The 22,021-nt window shown below is 37.7% G+C and overlaps 1 protein-coding gene across 3 annotated transcripts in view; it reads left to right on the top strand.

The window, feature by feature from the left end:
- TMEM260 (transmembrane protein 260) overlaps positions 1-21,106 on the top strand; it is a 61,082-nt gene extending 39,976 nt beyond the window's left edge. For all 3 annotated transcript variants that reach the window (XM_054567514.1, XM_054567513.1, XM_054567515.1), the window contains 7 exons: positions 190-359; positions 2,491-2,662; positions 6,312-6,460; positions 11,823-11,999; positions 13,350-13,403; positions 14,941-15,031; positions 18,925-21,106. In XM_054567514.1, the coding sequence (XP_054423489.1) occupies positions 190-359; positions 2,491-2,662; positions 6,312-6,460; positions 11,823-11,999; positions 13,350-13,403; positions 14,941-15,031; positions 18,925-19,179 (1,068 nt within the window). In that variant the 3' untranslated portion in view covers positions 19,180-21,106. The remainder of the gene's footprint in view (positions 1-189; positions 360-2,490; positions 2,663-6,311; positions 6,461-11,822; positions 12,000-13,349; positions 13,404-14,940; positions 15,032-18,924) is intronic.
- Positions 21,107-22,021: the final 915 nt, after the last annotated feature.

Here is a 22,021-nt window from a genome sequence, read left to right as displayed (position 1 = left end):
GGAAGAAGGAATGTTTGAAAATCGAAAACTAAAGTAACATAAAGCTGCATTGGGGAAGTCTGTTAACAAGACCTGAGTGACAACAGGCATAAGCAATGAGGTGTATGCAATATATTTTAAATATATAAGTACCAGATTGATTGCAAATTAGTCAATGGGGGTTGTCCTGTTTGTGTGCCCCTTTGACAGGTGGAACGGTTCTGGATGCAGAGCAATGCAGTGGTGGCCATCCTCGCTGGCATCGGGCTGGCGACTCTTGTCTCGGAGAGTAACCGAGTGCTGAACACCCAGGGGCTCCAGTGTTTGGAGTGGCTTTCAGCGGCTCTTTTTGTAATTTACCAAATATATTCCAATTACAGGTAAGAAGTGGTTATTTTATGAAAGTTAGCACTCAAGCCAGAGACTTTGGATATTTAGATTCTAGGACTCTATTTCATCTTTGGCTTTCACTGGTTTTCTAAGTGAGACAGCATGGTCGGAATGCCGTGGTTCTTCAGCTTTTGAACTGGACTCTCCGCCTGAGTGTTGTGTAGTCCAGGGCATTGCAAACAAAGATTCAGGTGATGCATGTAACTATTTGTATATTTTCCTCTAACCCTAGAGGTAGCTTGTAGAATCTGCAGTATATGTAAAACTCCATGATGTAAAAGACCACTTAGATGGTGAGTAAAGATACTTGGGGCTTCTTGTATGCCCGGAAGTAAATCACTCTCTGCTTCAAAGATTTCATCCTCTGAGTAGAACTTGGCCCTTATCTAGTTCATTCTGTAGTAGTGAATATTAATTATTTTGAAATAAAGTTCTAAAAGTTTATTAACCCTTAGGCATTATTAGTATTCTATATATTTTTCAAAGTCTTTTAAATAACCATTCTAATGAAAATCTCAGTCTAACATAAAACATGTCCAAGTTTTAGATGAGAGTTGGTTTCCAGCAGTATTGAGGAAATATTACAGAAGAAGAAGAGTCCATTGGAATTTTGTTATAGTAAGATTTGATTGGTATTTATAAGGTTAAATTTCCTCTTTCAACTTAACTTTGGAAACCTATATTCTTTATACTACCTGGGCAGAGCCATTGTAGGAATGCTGTGTCCCCAGAAGGCCTGGTGGGGTCCCCAGGCCCAGCTCCACAGCTAGCCCAAGAAGGGTTTGCCACGCCCACAGTGTGTGTTTAGCTAACCTTTTTTTATCCCACTCTTCACCTGGCTTGGGTCTTTAGGGCAATCCATGTTCAAGACCAGGGACGCCAGGACAGGCTGAGTGGTTTTATTTTATTTTGATTCTTTCATTTGCCCTGGTGAGTGAAATAGAGCATTGCTTGGGGTGAAATATGAGGCATCACCCTGCAAAGTAGGGATTCCCATGAGGAAACAGGTGCATCCGTTACAAAGGCAAGGATAATATTTTGTTCCTGGAAGCATTTATTTACTTTGTGATAACTAACCTGGTGATTCAAATTTAGGCTGTGTTTCTCAGTACCATTAGATGTAATGGACCTGAAAAGAACAGGAAGGACATGGCTTGTTGAGTTTTTTCTTACACTTTTACTCTTGTGGTGGTCTTCTTTTTTTTAAGGGAAGTACTCAGAATGCATGCTAGTTTTTCTTGAAAGTAGAATGTCCACTTTATCATTGCAGGAAGTTGTACTGCTTTTGTTATGATGCCTGGAAAGAAGTAGCAAATCAACCCTCTCTTCCTTGCCTCCCTTCTCACTGGTCTCATTCCCTAATCATTTTTTGGTCTGTGAGGGAGAGAGGAACATAGGGAACCTGTGGTTCAGGGAAGGAAGTGGTGCAAAGGCTGCAAAGAGTTAGACAAATGTCATCCCATTTTCCAGAAACTGGCAGATTTCTTTTTTTTAAGATTGTATTTATTTACTTTTAGAGAGAGGGGAAGGGAGGGAGAAAGAAAGGGAGAGAAACATCAATGTTCAAGAACTACCTCAATCGACTGGTTGCCTCTCACATGCCCCCACATGGGGACCTGGCCTGCAACCCAGGCTTGCGCCCTGCCTGGGAATTAAACTGGCAGCCTTTCCGTTCACAGGCCAGTGCTCAGTCCACTGAGCCACACCAGCCAGGCCTCTTTTTGCATTTCTGAATGTTCCTAAATGGAATTAACATGAAATTACCTTAAATTCCAAGTGGAATCAGAAACTGTACTTCTTTTTAGTGAAATAGGATACGCTTTTAGGAAAATAAAGGTCTTGATCACTAATTCTCTTTTGATGAAAATAATTATAAATTCCAGAAGTGAAACAATACGTTGATTTTTTTTTTCAATTGCACAATTAGCTCCTTTTTTCCCCACATGATAGTGTTCACTTTTCAAATATAAGCATATTCTTAAAAAATATAAATTTGAATATTTTGAAGCACTAAATACAGATTGTGTGATTGGAAAGGAATGGGGAAGAAAATGGGCCCTGTCTTATTAAAACTGAAGCAAAGTGTCGCTATTTTAATGTGTTTTTGATCCTTTTATTTAGCATTTGTGACCAAAAGACCAACTATGTGATTGATAAATTCGCAAAGAACCTTCTAGCCTCTATGCCTCCTGATGCAATTATCTTACTCAGAGGAGATTTGCCAGGAAATTCTCTCCGATATATGCATTATTGTGAGGGACTGAGGCCAGATATTTCATTAGTGGATCAGGAAGTAAGTATATGAAAAATATACTAATATTTAGAATATAATAATTATAATCATTTAAAAATATGTTTTAAAAAACCATTTTTTAATAGTGTATGGGTACAGTTACCACAATCACTCCTTGGTAGAATATATATTACATTCTTTGTTTAGTTTAACTAATGATATAAGTCTCATGAGTTGTCTCTTCGTTATTTGACCTGATTGTTTTAAGAATGTGTTTCATGTTAGATTCAGATAATACCCTAGGTCTCTAGTTTGCATGACAAATCATGAAAATATTTTAAAATTGTTCTCTTACATTCAAATTAACATTGCCCACTGTTCCAGGGATTAAAATAAATTAGGTTGAATATAAAATAAGTCATACTGCAGGTAAGTAAACATTTCACTCAAAACAGAAATTATTAGACACAATTCTGCTATAGAATTTTTGTAAACTTTTTTGTTTTATAAAAAACATATGGTTGGAGAGGACTTGTGAAAATGTTGAGGTCTACTAAAACTATTTTCTGGAACTGAAGAAATGTATTTAAATTATAACTTTTATTATTTAAATCATAAATACTTAAAAAAGAACAAATATGTCTCTGATTTTTTTTTTTTAAATTTATTGTACTTTTTCCATTACCATTTAACTCCCATATACTCTCCTCCCCCTTGCAATCATCACACTGTTGTCTGTGTCCATGAGCCTTTTTCCTTTTTTGCTCAATCCCTCTACCCCTTCACCTCCCCACCCCAAGAGTTGTCACTCTGCTCTCCATCTATGAGTCTGTCCCCATTTTCCCTGTTATTTCAGTTAGATTTTTTATTAGATTCCACACATGAGTGAAATCATATGGTATTTGTCTTTCTCTGACTGGCTTATTTCACTTAGTATATTCTCCAGCTACATCCATGCTGTTGCAAGGATGAAACTTTCTTCTTTTTTACGGCCAAGTACTATTCCATTGTGTGAATGCCCCATAGTTGTTTTATCCACTCTTCTATGGATGGATTCTTGGGCTGCTTCCATATCTTGGTGATTGTAAATAACACTGCAATGAACATGGGGGTGCTTATGTTCTTTCGAATTAGTGTTTTGGGATTCTTTGGATATATTCCCCGAAGTAGGATTGCTGGGTCAAAAGACAGTTCCATTTTAATTTTTTGAGATATCTCCATACTGCTTTCTACAGTGGTTGCACCAGTCTGCATTCCCACCAACAGTACAAAAGCCTTCCCTTTTCTCCCATCCTTCCTAGCACTTGAGGTTCGTTGATTTATTAATGGTAGCCATTCCGACAGGTGTGAGGTGATATTTCATTATGGTTTTAATTTGCATTTCTCTGATGATTAGTGACATTGAGCATCTTTTCATAGGTCTATTAGCCATATGTATGTATTGTTTGGAGAAATGTCCATTCAGGTCCTTTGCCCATTTTTTAATTGGATTGTTTGTTTTTTTTGATGTTCAGCTGTTTTTAGAGCAGTCATCAGGAAAAGAGAACTTCTTAATCTTAAAAAAATACTATGATTAATTTGGTTGAATAAATTGTTAGGCACAATGCTTATTTAATAGATTTTGTTGAATTAATAAACAACTAAAACTTTTGGGATAAAACTTTATAAACAAATATGCAAATATAGGAAAATTTATAAATGGTTCATTTTTATAAGCAGTTTACATTTATGTCTAGTGCACTGATTAATTTGATCTTCGGGCTAGCTTCTGACAAGAGCTAGGTTATTTGTTGATAATATGGTATCACAGTATGGTTTTGCATACTGTTTGGATGGCAGCTACTATAATTAAGAGGCATGGATTTCAGTGTTTGGGGGGTTTTTGTATTTTTTTATTGTATTTTTTCCATTACCATTTATCCATCCTGTACCCTCTGCCGCCTCTACCCTACCTCTCCACTAGATTTCAATGTTAATTAGACCTAAATTCAAGTCCTTATCCTCTCACTTCCTGAATACGTGACATGGAGCTAAGGAGTTTTCCTCTCAGAGCCTATGTTTTCTTATTTATAAAATGGAAATGATCATCATATAAACATAGAATACTTTTTGAATGCAAGAAACAAAATACCTGATTAAGAGTAGCTTAAACTGTGGAGTTTTTTAATCTCACATGACGAGGATTCTGGAGGTGGTTGGTTTTAGGATGCTATAAGCAGTTCAATGATTTTAGTGCCTGTGGCAGCTTCTCTGCAGGTATCTTGAACTGATAGATGCCCTCTTCCAACCAACACAGCATGAAACCAAACCACGTACTTCTTCTGGGGCCTTTCCCTCCATTGGGATTAACGTGTACCCCAGAAGCCCCTAGCAGACCTCCACTCAGGCCCCACTTACCAGTACTAGGTTATATAGTCACTCCTAACCTATTCACTAGCAAAGGGGAATGACTACATCCGAGCATATTGCTGCCCCGGTTACCTGATCAAAATCAGAATTGTGTTAGTGAGAAGGAAGGCATTAGCCTCTGAGTGGGCAATCAACAGTATCCAATATAATTATTCTCACATGATAAGGTTATTATGAGAATTAATTGAGAAATGATGTCATAGTGTACTATGGGTATTTAATTAATATTAATATCCCCAAGAACTGAAACTATTGGGCAATAAAATCGCATTCAATAAGTATTGTGAATATTCACAATATACACTAGCATTAAAATTTGTCATTTCTTATTGAATGACTTGTATGAAGTAAGTAAAACATAAGCATGATTGCTCAAACGATGATATGCAAACTTTACAAAGCTTTGGAAGTGTAAGCAGGAGTCTTTAAAAAAAGAGAATTTGTACAAATAAAAGTATAGGTAAGAATATATTAACTATAGAACTAAGAAAAATGACTTTTTCTGATATTATTATTTATTTTAAATATCAGGACATGTAATTAATTTGGAGATACTAATAAATCCAGATAATTTAGCCCAAAGGTTTTTATCTTTGAAGCCTAGGTTATCATATGATCGAGCTTCTCCAGATCAGGGATTATATCTTCTTCATTATAGGTGAGCATTACTGTTTTTTGAATGAATGAAAGAATGGAGTAATGACACATGTTTATTCTGCCTAGGTTGTCTAGTCTGACCATCAAAGACATTTCAACTTCAGCAAACATAATTTGAGAACTATTCTATGCCAGGCAATGTGCTAGGTGCAGAGGCACAAAGATGAGAAGATGCAGTCCCTTCCCTCTAGGAGTTCATAGTCTAGCAAGGAATAGGCTAAGAGCTGTAGTAGAGGTAGGTACAAGTGCTACAGGAGCATATCATTCTGCTGTGGAAACTGGGGAGGGCATCGCAGAGGAAGTGATATTTAAGCTGGCTTTGAAAGTTGAGTACATATTCTCTAGGTCTAAGAATGGGGGAAGGTCATTCTGGATAGTCTGTCAAATGCATGGAGGCAAAATGGAACTAGATGCTGACCTTCCCAATGACAGTCATAACTTAAGACTTGAAATCTAAGGTTTAAGTCATTGTGAGAGTGGTCAGTGCCACGTACCTTGGTTGTACTTGTATATATTTTTCAATTATGGTTATGTTTGATGAGCATATCAGAATTTTAGAACTTTGTTGTTGCACTTGCTGAATTTGATTTTTCTTTAAAAAAGTATAATAAAAGCATGACATCATGTGTTATTTTTCTGGCAGATGATGACTTATGAATGGTACTTACCCAAGATGGCAAAGCATTTACCAGGTGTCAACTTTCCTGGGAACCGGTGGAATCCTGTGGAAGGAATATTACCTAGTGGAATGGTCACATTTAACCTTTATCATTTTCTTGAAACAAATAAACAGTAAGCATTCTTTTCGTATAATAGCTTTTTTAAAATCTTAAGCTGTTCTAAAATTGTTTATGTAGCAGCTGTGCTTCATCCAAAAGACCAATTTTCTGCACCTATTTCCCTGTCACCAGTGAGATTATCTTTGTAATTAAATTGAATATCTGTGCATAAATGAGGCTGGGCAGAAATAAATGTTATTGTTTTGGGTAAAGGGAAAATAAAGACAGATTAGCAAGAATAGCAAATAAGATCTTAGTACAATTCAGAGAAATTGGAGATGCGCCTGCCTACTTGAAATTATTGCAGGTGGGTTGCAAGCAATTATAGTTTCCCCCTGATCAACACCATGGCCCCCTTTTAAGTGTAAAGGAAATGTTTTCCAGGAGTAATCACTATATAAAAATAGCTTAAGGATTTTTTTTTTTTAACAAAGGATAAGGCATTTTTATAAATAAGAAAAACACCTACAGTTATACTGGCTGAGATAACATATGAGAGTTGTTAATTCTATACTTGAGAACATAAAATTATTTATAGTTATTAAGATCAAGAATAACTCTTTCAGTAGTATAATGTTGAACATGTCTCCTGTCCATGAAATGCTTCAGGTTGTCCAGAGTGTGAAGAAGATAAACTTATTTCATAATTTCTATTCTCTTCTAAAGGAGAGTTCAGAAATTTTTTGTAAATTGCAAAGTTAAATGATCCCTTATTAAGAACATAATAATATCCTTTTGATGTTCAGAGTCTGAAGTTTACTGTGGCTCATGAAGTAATATGAAGGCGATGGGTATAAATGTGCTGTGAGAGTAACATTAAATTGTCCTATATTGGAATAAAATGCTAAGAACCATTAATATTCCCAAATAGGCATTTGTGTGTGTGAGAATTGTGTATGTGAGAATAATTCAACCTCACAAAAATTTATTGACTCCACCATGTTCCAGCATATATGAGGCCTTGGTAATATAATGAGACGCAGTTCCAAATTTAAGTAGACCACAGTCCAGTGGTATATATACATAGATATGAATACAACTGGCCCTAACATGATGAGATAAGCTCTATACTAGTTAAGCTTTGTAAAGTGTGAGACACAGTAAATGATCAGTACACGTCTACTGATTGGATGATTTAACTGATGGCATTAGCCAAGTGCCCTGGGATCATGGTTGAGAAAGCAATTAATTCTGCCTTGGGGCATTCTCTCAACATTTATTTAATAAATATTGGGTGTCCCACATGTCCAAACAACTATACTAGCCACAGCTGCATGGACATGATCCCTGCTATTAGTCTTTTAAAATATGGTTTCAGGTGGTATCTTAACTGTGAAACAGATAAATTATAGTATCATCTGGTAAGTGTGATAATGTTAGTATGTACAAAATGTTGGAGACCTAAAGGCTAAGTAGGAATATGTCAAGTGGGTGGGAGAAGGCTGATTTAAGGGAATTGCATGTGCAGAGTCATGGAAAGGACCTGCTGAGCTCCAGAGAAACATTCTGGCCCGTAAATTTTTGTTAATACTTTTGACTAACGAAGACCACAGAATAAATATTGTTTATTGGTATCAGTTTTTTAACAAATATTTTTATTGTTGTTCAATTACAGTTGTCCCCATTTTCCCCCCCATTACTCTCCCCTGACCCACCCATCTGCACCTCCCACAGTCAGTCCTCCTCCCCCATTGTCTTCGTCCAGGGGTCCTTCATACATGTTCCTTGACTTGACCCTTCCCCTTCTTTCCCCTGTTGCCCCTCTCTCTCTTTCTCTCTGGTCACTGTCAGTTGGTTCTTTATTTCCATATCTCCCGTTCTATATTGCTCGCTTGTTTGTTTTGTTGATTAGGTTCCACTTATAGGTGAGATCATATGGTATTTGTCTTTCACCCCCTGGCTTATTTCATTTAGCATAATACCCTCCAGTTCCATCCATGCTGTCTCGAAGGGTAGGAGTTCCTTCTTTCTTTCTGCTGCATGATATTCCATTGTGTAAATGTACCACAGTTTTTTGAACCACGCATTTACTGACGGGCACTGAGGCTGTTTCTAGCACTTGCTTATTGTAAATAGCGCTGCTATGAACATTAGGATGCATAGGTTCTTTTGAATGGTGTTTCAGGATTCTTGGGGTATAGTCTCAGCAGTGGAATTGCTGGGTCAAAAGGCAGTTCCATCTTTAGTATTTTGAGGAAATTCCGTACTGTCTTCCACAATGGCTGCACCAGTCTACATTCCCACCAACAGTGCACTAGGGTTCTCTTTTCTCCACAACCTCACTGGCAGTTGTTTGTTGATTTGTTTATGATGGCCATTCTGACCAGTGTGAAGTAGATGGTATCAGTTTTTAAAATAAAGTTTTTAGTTCAAAATGTAGTATGTATTTATTACAGAATAATAATTATTTTTTAAACTAGAAAAAGTATGATCCTATCACTCAAATAACAAGTATATCAAAAATGCATATTTTTTACAAAGTTGAAATTGCAATATGGAAGAAACCTATTTTTGCATCAAATATTATAAAACTATTGTCTTAATCTTTTTTACAAATGCTTTAAAATGTTTTCAGTAGGTACATGTACTATAATTTAATAATAATAAGGGAATCAAATTATTAGTAGATACTTAATGGTATCTTAATTTTATCCATAATAAGATTGTAGGCTACAACAAATGCCTTTGTGTATATAGTTTCTTATCAAGAGGTGGGAATTTGAATTATTGAAGTAAATTCTCAGAAGTGAAATTATTAAGTCAGAAGACATGAACAGTTGAAAGGCACCTGACACAGACTTTTTTCCCCTAAAGCATTGGACTATTGACATTAAATGAAAGCTCTCTAAATTGGTACATTTTAAAAATAAATATTTATTTAACACCTTTTAGTTTGTTTTTAACATGCAGAAATTTAACTTACCCCCTCTTTTTTTTTTTTTTTGGTGTACAGGTCTATGAATTTTAACACATGCATACATTTGTGTAACCCTGACAACAATCAGGACACAGAGCAGATCCACGACTGCCCCCGGCCCCAGACTCCCATGTCCTGCTCCTATGTAGTCATACTGTCCCTGAAGCCCTAACCCTTGCAACCACTGGTCTGCCCTCCATTATTATAGTTTCACCTTTTTCCAGAATGTCATATAAATGAACTCATGTAACCTTTTGATACTGGCATTTTTCCCTTAGCATAATGCCTTGAGATCCATATAAATTTTTTGTTTGTACCAATAGTTTATTCCTTGTCATTGTTGAGTAGTATTCCATTGTGAGGCTCTATTACCATTTATTTATCCTTCATCTCTTAAAGACATTTGGGTTGTTCCCAGTTTGGGGCATTTGTGAATACAGCTGCTATAAACATTTATGTATAGGTTTGTGTGACTATATTTTCATACCTTAGAGTAGGATTATTGGATTGTTTGTTTTCTTACCATTGACCTTTAAGAGTTCTTTAAATATTCTAGATACAAATCCATTGTCAAATATATGATTTATAATATTTTCTCCCAGTATGTAGCTTGCCATTTTATTATTTTCAAAATGTATTTTGCAGATAAAAGGGTTTTTTTTAATTTAGATGAAATTCAATTATCATTTTTTTCTTGTATGGATCATACTTTTTGCTATCTTATTTTAGATACTCTTTGCCTAATGCCAGGTTACAAAGATTTCCTCATGTTTTCTTCTATGAATTTTATAGTTTTATGTTTTAGATTTCAGACCAGTGATTCATTTTGAATTAATTTTTGTAATGGGAAAGGGGTTAGGACAAGAGGTTTCTTTTGTATATGAATGTCAAATTGTCCTAGTATTATTTGTTGAAAGCATTATCCTTTCTTCACTGAATTGCTTTTGTACCTTTTTCTGTACTTATATAAAAAAATCTTTCTGGGTTTTTTCATTGCTTTAAATTTGATTAGTGTTTTCATATTGTATCTTTTTTTTGTCCTTTTGCTTTTAACCACCTATGTCATATTTAAAGTGGGTTTCTTATAGATATTATATCCTTGGGATCTTGTTTTATTATCCATTCTGACAATGTCTACTTTTCATTGGTATATTTAGATCATTTACATTTAATATAAATATTAATATTTAGATGTATGTCTCTCATTTATTATTTGCTTTTTGTTTGTTCCCTCTATTTTTTATTCCACTGTTTCCCCTTTCCTGCCTTCTTTTAGATAATTTGATTTTTTTAAATATTCCATTTTTAATTATTTATTGGGATTTTTACTATGTCACTCGGTAAATTATTTTTAGTGGTTGCTCTTGGGATTACAGTATACATATTTAACTTTTCACAGTCTATTTAAGATTAATATTTTAGTACTTCAAGTGGAATGTAGAGAACTTACTGCCTTATGTCTCTTTAACTGTCTGACTTTTGATCATGTTGTCACATGTATCATATCAGATGTGATCATTTTATTTTCAACTGTCATGCATATATTTTTAAAACTTAAGATAAAAAATAATCTAAAATATTAATCTAGATATTTACCAGATCTGTTGCTCCCCCTTCAATCCTGATATTCCAGGTTTTCCTCTCGTATCATTTCCCTTCCATCTGAATATATTCCCGTAGTATTTCTTTCAGAGCAAGATTATTAGCAGTGGATATTCTTAGTTTTCCTTTATCTAAAAATGTATTTCACCTTCCTTTTTGGTGGACATTCCTAGATATGGAATAAAGGCTTGATAATTCTTTTCTCTTCCCCCAGCACTTTATAAATGTTATTATTTAGGGCTGGCTATGTAGCTCAGCGGTTACTTTGAAATAAGCGTGTGCTTAAAAATGTTATTTTACATACTTTTGACCTGCATGGTTTCTGTTGAGAAATTCGAAGTCATTTAAATCATTGTTTCTGTGTAAGAAATGTGTTGTTTTTCTTTGGCTGCTTTCAAGATTATTTGTCTTTAGATTTCAGGGGTTGGATTACAGTGTTTATGGGCATGGATTTCTTTGAGTTTAACTTGTTTGGGGTTCACTGAGTTTCTTGAATCTGTAAGGTGTATCTTTCCCCAAAATAACATTTTTCCTTCTCTAAATTTTTTTCTCTTCGTTTGGGATTCTGATGGCATGAATGTTATTGTCCCACAGGTGATTTCTTATAATGTTACAAACAGATAGGTTTTTATCATTTATGTCTGTTTACTTCTCCCTAGCCCCCTAAACAGTTTTTTCATATTAACTTCTAACAGTCTATTTGGGATAGATTTAAATAAACCAAAATGTTTGCAAATGGCTCATTGGTAACTAAGGTTTCAAGAGTCAAAAGTGACCAAGCATGAATTATATTTATTTAACATTTAGAATTTTAAGGTGAAAATACATCATATGTATTTTTTTCTGTTTTCAATAGAAAAGAAACATTCGTTTGCATAGGAATTCATGAAGGCGACCCGACCTGGAAAAAGAGGTATTCACTTTGGCCATGGGGTTCTTGTGACAAATTAGTTTCTTCAGAGATTGTATTCAACCCTGAGGAATGGATTAAACTTACAAGAAACATCTATAACTGGACAGAAGAATATGGACGGTATGAATAGCAATTATATTTTTCATCAGAGTGTAGCAATTAGTGTGCCTAAAAAACACTAAATTTTGAGATGCCTTTAAATTTTTTGTATATTTTTATTAGTTATTAACATTGTCATTTGCAGCCCACAGAGTATCACAATAGAGAAGAAGACCATGCATTTCCCGTCCTCATGTTTGAAGAACAGTGGGGCGATAGAAGGGGAAGGGAAGGCTGTGGTTGAGTGGACACATAGTTAGATTCACGGGACTCCTACTTGCGAGTCTTGTGGTGCATATTGTCCACCGGCCTCTATCTCATACTATTAAGGTGGAAGAGATTCATTAACAGCAGCAGAGCTTTAAAAGTCACTCTGTTGCCTGTGATAGTCTCCACATCATACACTTGTCATATTTTTCTTTCTTTATGAGTGGTAGATAACTTCTCTATAGGGAAGACGGGGACTTGAGTAACTTTTTCTTCACAGTTGCTTATCATCAGCCTGGTTATGTTGTTTTAGACATGATTAGTCTTCCTTGAAACAATTTTCTCCCATATGGAAAATGAATACTGTCCCAAGAAAGGTGCCTCCATTGCCTGTGTTTAAAAATATGAATTACTTAAAGATTAGACAATTATTTCTTATAATGCAAGGACAACAGGCAAGATCATATGACAAATGCTATGAAGGGTTTTTTTCTTTAATCAGATTGAGCAAATGGACCACATTGCTATGCACCGAGCAGAGATGGATAAGTAGGTCTACATCAAAGCACTCTGAGACCATTGTCAGAGGTTAGAAAATAACCTATTCTGTAAACAGCCGAAGACAGTACAAGTATACAACATAACTCCTTCTCTTTGTTCAGTCAAAATAGATACATAAGAGAAATTTTAGTTAAGAGAAAGAAAAAAATAGTAAAGCGTTTAGCCAGCATCCTTTGAGCAGAATCTAGCTCCAGCCATGATTTAGCAAAGCCGAGAGTCCCCTCTCTTCAGGCGCATCCCCTTGCTTCCCAGCTCGTTGGCTCTTAGCTGTGTCCTCGGAGTGATGAGGCCTCAGCCCAGCCCCTTTGCCTGTCTGACCGTTCTTAGAAGGGCTGGCTCCGGAAATGCCCCCCCTCTTCCCACCAATCCTTTGTTTGCTCCCCTGAGGCACTGGGGCTCATTATGCAGATTAAGAACACATTTACCAAAACTTCAAATACTAACAATCCAACTTTTCTAGGAAAGTTTTTATTTCAATCTCTGTTAGTACTTCAACATCCAGTCTACTTTATTTACCTTGTAAGATTATAAAACAAAGATTACGCATCCATTGCAATAAATGCAGCTGGCAAAAAAAATGTTACTGTTTTCTTACAACTACAGGTTTGATCCATCTTCTTGGGAATCTGTGGCCAATGAGGAGATGTGGCAAGCAAGGTGACTAATCTTTACTTTTGTGTTTGTGGTCTGTTTCTAGCAGGGCAGAGAAGCAGCCTGTGGCATTTTCATTTAGGGAGTAGGGGTGGATGGTGATAATGAAAAGCATTTATGGGTGATCATTTTGTCTGAGGCAGTGTTCTAATCATTATGATGAATAATCTCATCTCATCCTCACAACAACCTATCAAGGAGTTAGTATTATCTCCACTTTACAAAAGACCACACTGGAGGTAGAGAGGCTACTTGTCCAAGGCCACACAGCTACGAGGATGGAGTCTGACTCTGGAACGCTCGTATCTCCTATCCTCTCCTGCCTCAACTAAAGCAAAGCGAGTGTAATTGAGGAGAAATTGATAATTACCCTGTCTCCATGTGTAATGTGCTAGTTGATTCCTTAAGTACTTACTGAATACTTCCTAGAGGCCAGGCATTGTGCCAGGCATTGAAACTATACATATGAATACAACAAAGTTCCTGTTCTTGAGCTGCTCACGGACTAATGGAGCAACAGATATGTTAAAGGAGATTTGAATGGTAATGTGCCAGATGCTATATTTTTCTGTTGTTCCTGTATGTAACACTTCGTGATGATGCTATTGACTCTTTAGGTTCCTGTCATTTAAAAATACTCAAAGCATCTAATGCTAACAGACTTTGCCTTAAATATTCATGTAAAAGTTATAAATGATACAGATGGGGGGGTACCATGTACATAAGACATACTTCTTGTGGCAAAGGAAGGATGCCCGCTCTGGGCCAAGGACTGTGCATTGCACTGAGACTTGACTTCTGGTATATAAAGGGTTTACTCTTAAGTATAAAGAAGCTTTTTAAAAAACTTGTCAAGAAATATAGCTCCAAAATAACAATTATAAAAATAGGCATACTATAATTTATGCAGTAGTGTTTTTGAAAATGTTAGAAAATGGCATATTTCAACTTAGCCTAGTTATAGAGACAAAAACTTGCTTTGAAGAACTGAACAAAGATATACCATATGTTTGCACAGTTCGTCACTGTGATTGAATGCGGGAAAGCTGGGGGAGCAATCACATAAAAGAAGAAAGCGGGTTGTTATTTGGGCAGGTATTGGTGTAATTGGTATGCTGAATACAATTTGGATTCGTTCATGTGGTCAAAGCGGGCGGCCACCTCTGAGGAGCCGGTCACTCACAGTGTGAGCCACTGCCATGGGCACCTTCAGGGATGTGCTGACAAACTCAGCAGGTCTTCCCATTCCCAGCTGCTCTTGCATAATAATAATGCACATCTGGAGGGAAAATGATGTATAATAGTGATAATGAACATAAGCATTTTTTTCTAAAAGATTTGGCAATCAGTGTGAAAGCAGTGTCTTGGCAGTAGGGGGAAAAAGGGGTTACGCTTGGTTCAGAGTAGATATCTATGAATATTAGAGAAGTAAAAATAATGCAATAAAGGGTTTTGTGTGTTCCTTATCAATGGAAAAGTCTGGCAGATTTAACTTTGAACTTGAAATTGACAACATAATTTTAAGGAAGTCTCCCCCTTCCAGGATGAAAACACCATTCTTCATCTTTAACCTGGCAGAAACTGTGAATATGCCTACAAACGTGAAAGCTCAACTCTACAATCACGCATATGACGTATGTTATACTTTCACATTTATAAACATATTGGGTGGGAGAGTGGGGGTGATTAGGATGGAAAGAGGGTGTACCACAGTAGTTTTTATTTGTTTCCAGTTTTATTTGGCATTACAAAGCAGTGTAAGTGGAAAAATACTCATATGAATCACAAATAATGTCTAAAGTAAATGGCTGTAGTTGGCCAAATAATGGTCCCCCTAGAGATGTCCATGTCCCAATCTCCAGAACTTGTGAATATAGGACCTTTCATGGCAGGGGGTGCTTTGCAGGTGTGGTTAAGGATCTTGAGATGGGGAGACTATCCTGCATCATATGCAGGTGGGCCCATGTAATCACAGGGTCCTTATGAAGGAGGAGGAGGATTAGAGTCAGAGGAGAGGAGATGTGACAATGCAAGCAGAGGTCAGAGAGAAAGATTCGAAGATGCTGTGCAGTTGGCCTGGAAGATGGGGGAGGGGACCCCAGGTTAGGGTGCACAGGTAGCCTCTGGAAACTGGGGAGAGCAGAAACACAGCTTCTAGATCCTTCAGAAGGAACATAGCCCTGCCGGTGTTACGAAACCCTCGATTTTATGACTTTTGACCTCCAAAAATATAAAATAATAAATTTATATTGTTTTATGCCACTGTGTTTGTGGTGATTGGTTACAACAGTAATGGGAAACTAATGTAATGGCCTTATTTAAAAAAATTTCTGACAGGTTGCCATCTATTGCAAAAGTTATGACCCTTGCTATGCTTAAAATGATAGGGCCATGGTTTGTTGAGATTTTACAAGAAAGATAAAAGGGCTTAGAGAGTATCTTTGTCTCAGGAGGCCAAACCTTAAGACCCAGCCACACTAAGGCTCTTGCGCAGTCCGTTCTCCCTGATGGGAAATGGGAGTACAGGCAGAGGTTTGCATTCAAACTCTTAGCACTGGGCTCTTCAGATGCCTTCAGAGCTAGTCCCAGAGCCTGCTACATGGGAAACAGGCACCCTGGCCCAGGCCAGCGAGAACAGAGCCCTGGAGCTGGGTGTGGGGGCGCCCAAGGCATTCCTGCTGTCTCTAGGCCGCTGTGGGCCTACTCGGCCAGGGGGTCTGTGTGCTGCGGAGTCAAGCTGGCATGGTGTTCAACCAGTGGACTAATTTTAATTCTGACTTTTGTGATCATTGGTTCACTGTTTATGCACTTAGTCACCACTCACAGACTATTTATTGAGCAGCCAGTCTGTAGCAAATACTATGGTGGAAACGATCGAGCATTGTCCCTGCTCTCGAGGAGATAGCAGGCTAGAGAGGGAGCCAGAAGCTAAAGCCCTTAGTTAAGTTCACTCATGTGAGTGATCTGAGACATTTACAGAGGTACTATGGGAGCAGAGAGCACAGCCTCATGCAGGGACAGTGGTGAGGAAGGGCCAGAAGGCTTCAGAGGAGATGCCACGGGAGTTTGATCTTGAAGATCAGAAGGAGCTAGTCAGACAGAGAGTAGTGTGAGAGTCGGGGAGAGAGGACATCCCATAAGGAGGAAGCCACAGGGACAAGGCCCAACTCGAGGTGCCTTCCCACTGAAGGACAGCAAGGGACAGATGATAGAAGGCAGCATGCTAGAGTTCTGGCTGGCAGTCGGGAGGTCCAGGCTCAAGGCTTGCTCCGCCATTAATTGTCAACTATAAGTCAATTAACCTTTCCAGCCCTTAATGTTCCTTTAAAAAAAAAAAAATGGGCTTTAAACTTTATAGATTTTCTCTCATATCCTGTTCATCTATGGTACCCTGTGATTCTGTGAAAAACAAGTAGTATTTAGTTGGGAGAAATCTGACACTTCCTAATATTTCATATTCTCATCAGCAGTCTGTTCCAAAGTCAGTTGTTAGGCCACTACTGAAGCTAATTTGTAGGTTTATTGTCTCTTTGGGCCTGTAAGCTTTCCTCTTTTCAGTGAACAGAAATCTGCAGCAGTCCATAGGTATCTCCTGAGCGTGTGTGTCCAGATGGGTGACATTGTTTGAAAGATAAATGAGGCCAAATACTTGATGGGTCAACACAAATCCACCCCGCAGTACTGGTTGTTCAAAAACATTCTTGCTAGGTGTAAAATGTATTTTTGTTATTATTTACATTATCCTGCATAATAGCTTATACAGAACATTAAGCTGAGGGGACATTAAGTTCAGGTATAGTGGGGGAGCACAGAGAACCCCTATTATGTTTAGGAATACATTAGATAAATTTTAAAGACCTCCCCAATAAACAGAATACAGTCCACCAAGACTATCGTCGACAGTAACACATACACAGAAGGGAATATCATTCCACGTGAGGGGAAATGGTTGCCTTCTTAAGATGTGACCATCCAGAATAAGTTGATGCATCAGTAGCAAAGTGTTCTAGAAAAGGGTGCAGGGTTATTCTGATGTCTGGAGACTATAGCAGGAGGGTCATGAGAGAGCCTCTCATTCTCTTGAGCCACTACAGAAATGCTCATTGAGATGCTGGCCTGGGCTTTGAACTCCAAAACCTCAGTTTTGATTTTGAAAACTTGGGGAAGTAAAGAACGAGAACAGCTCCTGAGCGCCTGCTCTGTGCCAGGCAGCGTGCCATACACTTTCCACACATCCCTCGTTGAGGGAGGACCAGGAAGACAAGCAACAGGTAGAGAAAAAAAAGACCGTAAGGAAAGAGGAAGAATATTTTACCAAGCAACTGAAAGGGTGGAGGGCTAACTTCTTAGCTTTAGTGTATTTGAAAATGTGTTCATGAAAGTACAAGATGACTTTCCTGTTTTGTAGATTGAAGGAAACTTAGAAAATTGCTTTAAAAGGCAGCTTAAAGACTAAAGATTATTAAATATCAAAAAGGCATGTCAAACATGGATTGTGCAACTTTTCACATGGATGCTGTTTAAAAAATAAGCTAGAGATGCATTTGTCTGCTTTGGAGTAGGTGTTGGGGAAAGAGATAATATATTGGGTCCCTTTGAATGGAATGATATGAACAACACAGTTCTAATTAAAAAGCACGGTCCCTGGAGAAAGCACTTTTGCTGGTTCCATGCTCTCGTGGAGTTGGCTGGTAAGTTCTAGTTGCTGTGGCTCCGACTTCAACTTGGCAGTCCCCAAGAAGACTGTGAAGTTCCGAAATAACCAAGTGTAGTCTCCCATTTTGCAGATAGATATGTGCTTTGGTTAAATTTTCATGTTTTTCAACCAGAAAACTGTATCAAAAATTCTAAGTTTGTCCAATTAATACTATCTCTGATGTTGAGAAACAAAATTCCTAATTTCTGTGAGCAAAGTTTTCACTATCAAAATGGTAATTACAGAATACTGTGAAGATTTTCAATATCTCGTTTTAAGGATATCTCTTAAATTCCATTACGCCCAGCCCATTCGACACAGGGTTCAAGTTGTTTTAATGTTGTTATTGTTACTACTGTTGTTTTAATATAGGGAGAAATTCATGTAAAAGTAAGGGACAAAATTTAAATTCCTTCAAGTTCTTTTTCCATGTAATTTTCTAAAGAAAGCTATTTTTTTCTCCAACAGCTAAATTTAGAGTTTCCGCCTTCTGCCTATTGCGTAAATAGCTTTCCATGAATTAGAACTAAATCCCTTTTCCCAGAACATCTTTCTGGAGGAAGAGCATTTTGTCCTGACACAGTATGTCTTAGGTTCCCTCTGCAACATCTGAAAAACCCCAGAAGCAGTTTTAGATGAAGCACATTTGCCTCCTGCTACTGTAATAATTACAGTAACATCCTTGCATTTTCTGCGTGACCTAGCAATGATTAGACATTTTCTAAAGGCTGCTTGGGTTTCTTTTTTTTTTCCTTGTATTTTTAATTTGTGTTTTCTGATTTTTTTTTAATCAATGGATAACAATACAATACCATTTTTGCTGTCTTCCAGCTTTATAAGGAGATTGTCTATTTACAAAAGGAACACCCAGTGAATTGGCACAAGAACTACGCCATCGCCTGTGAACGGATGCTGCACCTTCGGGACCGGGGCACAGACCCCGAGGCCCTGCTCTCTGAAACCATCAGACATTTACATCTCTACACTCAGAAAGTGCACAGTGACCCCCAGCTGGCTGATATTTCAGTGGCTCTAAAGCACCTCAGAAAAGAACTGCAAAGTCTGAGAAATATGAAAAATGTCTGAGACAGCAAAACGTGGAAAACCTGCTTGTCATCCTGCTTCCAAATTTTCGAGGTCCAAAACTTTTTCCTTGAAGAAAGGAAACTGTATTAAAAACTTGAAGACAGAGTCACTTCCTAGATAGAAGTAACACAGTGCAGCAGTACCTTCTCATGAGGGTTTAGTGACTGAGGTGTGCTATTTATACAAAATCTGTTTATCCCATGTCCCCACATTAGCATTTCAGTGAGAATCTTTTGAACATTTCCTCCTACTTTCAGCTAATAATTTTGCTTGATTAGATGTTAAAAAGAGAGTGGACTCTATTCATATACTTAAAATATCGACTGTGAATCTTTTTAAGGGCCCTGCTTATCGGGATCAGTTTTGTAGGTTAAATTCTTCAAACATTAATACCAGACCAAAGACATTTTCTGTTTCCAGAAGTGAACTTTTTTTAAAAGAGTGAATCTTGTTATAATACAAGTTAGAAAACCTTTTTTTATTTAAGCTGTGGTTGTTACATAATCTTGTGCTTCAAGCTAAATACCAACTGGATGATATTTTGAAAAAAAAAATGGGTTTTTATTGTCTTAGGTAATTCTCTGAAAGCACTGAAAAATAAAGCTAATTCGTTTGCTTTTTTTTCAGTTGCATAAACTGATTGGCAAGTAAAAGGATTTTGTCATTCTTTAATTAATTTTATATTTATGTTTTGCTTCTATTTGGGCTCATAAATCTGGGCCCAATAATTAGTATGCGCCTGCTGCCAAAAAAAAAAAAAAAAAGGGGTCAGGGATTTGAGGGGGAGAATGGGGAAGTCGTTCTATAAATTCATTTCTGTTACAAGCATCTTTTATACATATTACTAAAGAGAACATAGTAAGAAATGCAAATAATAGTTCTTTATTTTATTATGACAGTTAATTAATAGCAACCTGTTTTAATGAATAAAGTCACTCAGAGTCCTTCAGCACTTCCTAAGTAGAGGCCCGAATCTGTAGGGATTCTTTTCCCCCCAATTGTATAGCTCCTAGACTCCGAGCGCTATATAGGCCCCTGTATAGAAATGCTCACTAATGAAGAGGGAGGGCTAGAAGCTTGTCTGCATTCAAAGATCACTGGTGAGTCATTCAGCAAGAAAAGGCCCCTTACCAGGAATAGTCACAGTTCCGTGGCATTGTACTAGCAAAAGGGTCTGATCAAAGGTCTCCTGTGGAGCTTGCATGGTTCCCTTTCATACTACGACCATAATTAAAACCACTAATTCTCTTTTAAAATGCTGCAGGATGCCATGTAGGCATCTGTCTGGAGTGTCCTTTGTGATGTCATAAGCTGTTAAGGACCAGGGCCGAGGGCTTTTGAGTGAAATGCCAGTCATGAAGGTGCTTCAAGACAAGGGTGCCTCTAAAAGCTTGACAGGGCCTTGACTGCACAATTCGAGCTGAATTTGCCCCTTGTCAGCTGCCAGTAAATAAATCTCAAAGGGGGAAAAGCTGAAGTTTCATTACCTGATCCATGGGGCTTTGTTGGTTTTGGCACCACACAGGGGAAGCTCTTGCCCCTCCATTCTCTGGGTTTGAAGATGTCCATTGGAGCCTGCAGTGCCTGGACAGGGTTCAGAGCGGAACCTTTTGAAGAGTGTCAATAGTTGTAACAGTTCAGCTGTTAGGAAGACAAATAAATGGAGGAGCTCATTAATCCGCTTTTGGCTCTCAGTGCCTTTTGCCCTTTTATCACAGCCTTATTAGGCTCCTACTCATCTTGAACCAGAAAAAAATGAATTGAAGTTGTTGAGTACTAATTGGCAAAGACTTTTAATCATGGGCCAAGAACTTTCACTGACTTGAAAGTAACTTCTCCACAGGGAGGAACCGAAAACCTGGTTCACCTTAAAACAAAAACCTGTTGGAGTTCGGTGTGGTGTAAAAATTTAAGGAAGCATTGATAAACTGTCTAAGTTGGTCCATTTGAAAGAAATTATGTATGGTTGTGATTTCCACTTTTCTTTAAAAAAAGTACAATAAAAATCATGTAAACATTCCTTAGCAATGCATTGTCTTTATTGGTTCAGAAAAGAGATTGCGTCCCTCAGATGATCGTGTTTGTTTCTGAACATCTACCTGCATATGGATGTAAGTCTTTATCTGAGCATCTGCACACCCATGTGGGTGTGCTACTTATTAAAGTAGCTTTATTAAAGGCTACTTATTAAAAGTAGCATTTCCTACTTATAGCCTTAAGAGTGGCCAATGAAGACATCTTTTTGAGAATATCGGCTTTTTAAATTGGTCCACGTACAGTGGAGCTATATATGAGACTATGCTTTTTGTATCAACTGTTGTCAAATGGTGCACAGATTGTTCTGTATTTGTCCAACAACGGCTTTGGACCACTCTGCCTTTGAGAAAGCAATGATATGATGGTCCAAAGTAGATAGGATCATAATTATTTAAATTCCTGAAAACCATCAGTAAATTAAAAAAAACATAGGAAACTTGAGCTGGGATTTGGGGATGTTGGGCTTCATTCCCAGATCAACTACTTTGAAGAATCCTTTCCTTTCTATTGTGTGAGGTTTAAAAGGTTGCTTTCTTTTTTTTCCTCTTACTTTTCCTTGGCTAGTGAACAAACACCATGACATCTGACAGAAGGGTTTCCTTTAGTCCAGCCCCCTGACATGGAAGAGAATGTGAAGAGGTGACTTCTCATGCGGGATTTGGCCAGCATTTTCCTAGCAGTGTCCCTGGAGTGCCAGGGGTTGGCAGGACGACAGGAACCCCACAAGGCCAACTTCTGCCTGGACTTTGGCCTGAGGAACAAGCAGGAGCCGGCAGCACTGTCTGCCTGCCCGCATGCTGCCGTG

The sequence above is a fragment of the Pteronotus mesoamericanus genome, unplaced genomic scaffold (genome assembly GCF_021234165.1).
Source record: "Pteronotus mesoamericanus isolate MK-2021 breed Mesoamerican mustached bat unplaced genomic scaffold, CSHL_Meso_final contig_182, whole genome shotgun sequence".
Classification (NCBI taxonomy): domain Eukaryota; kingdom Metazoa; phylum Chordata; class Mammalia; order Chiroptera; family Mormoopidae; genus Pteronotus; species Pteronotus mesoamericanus.
This window is presented reverse-complemented; position numbering and strand designations above follow the sequence as displayed.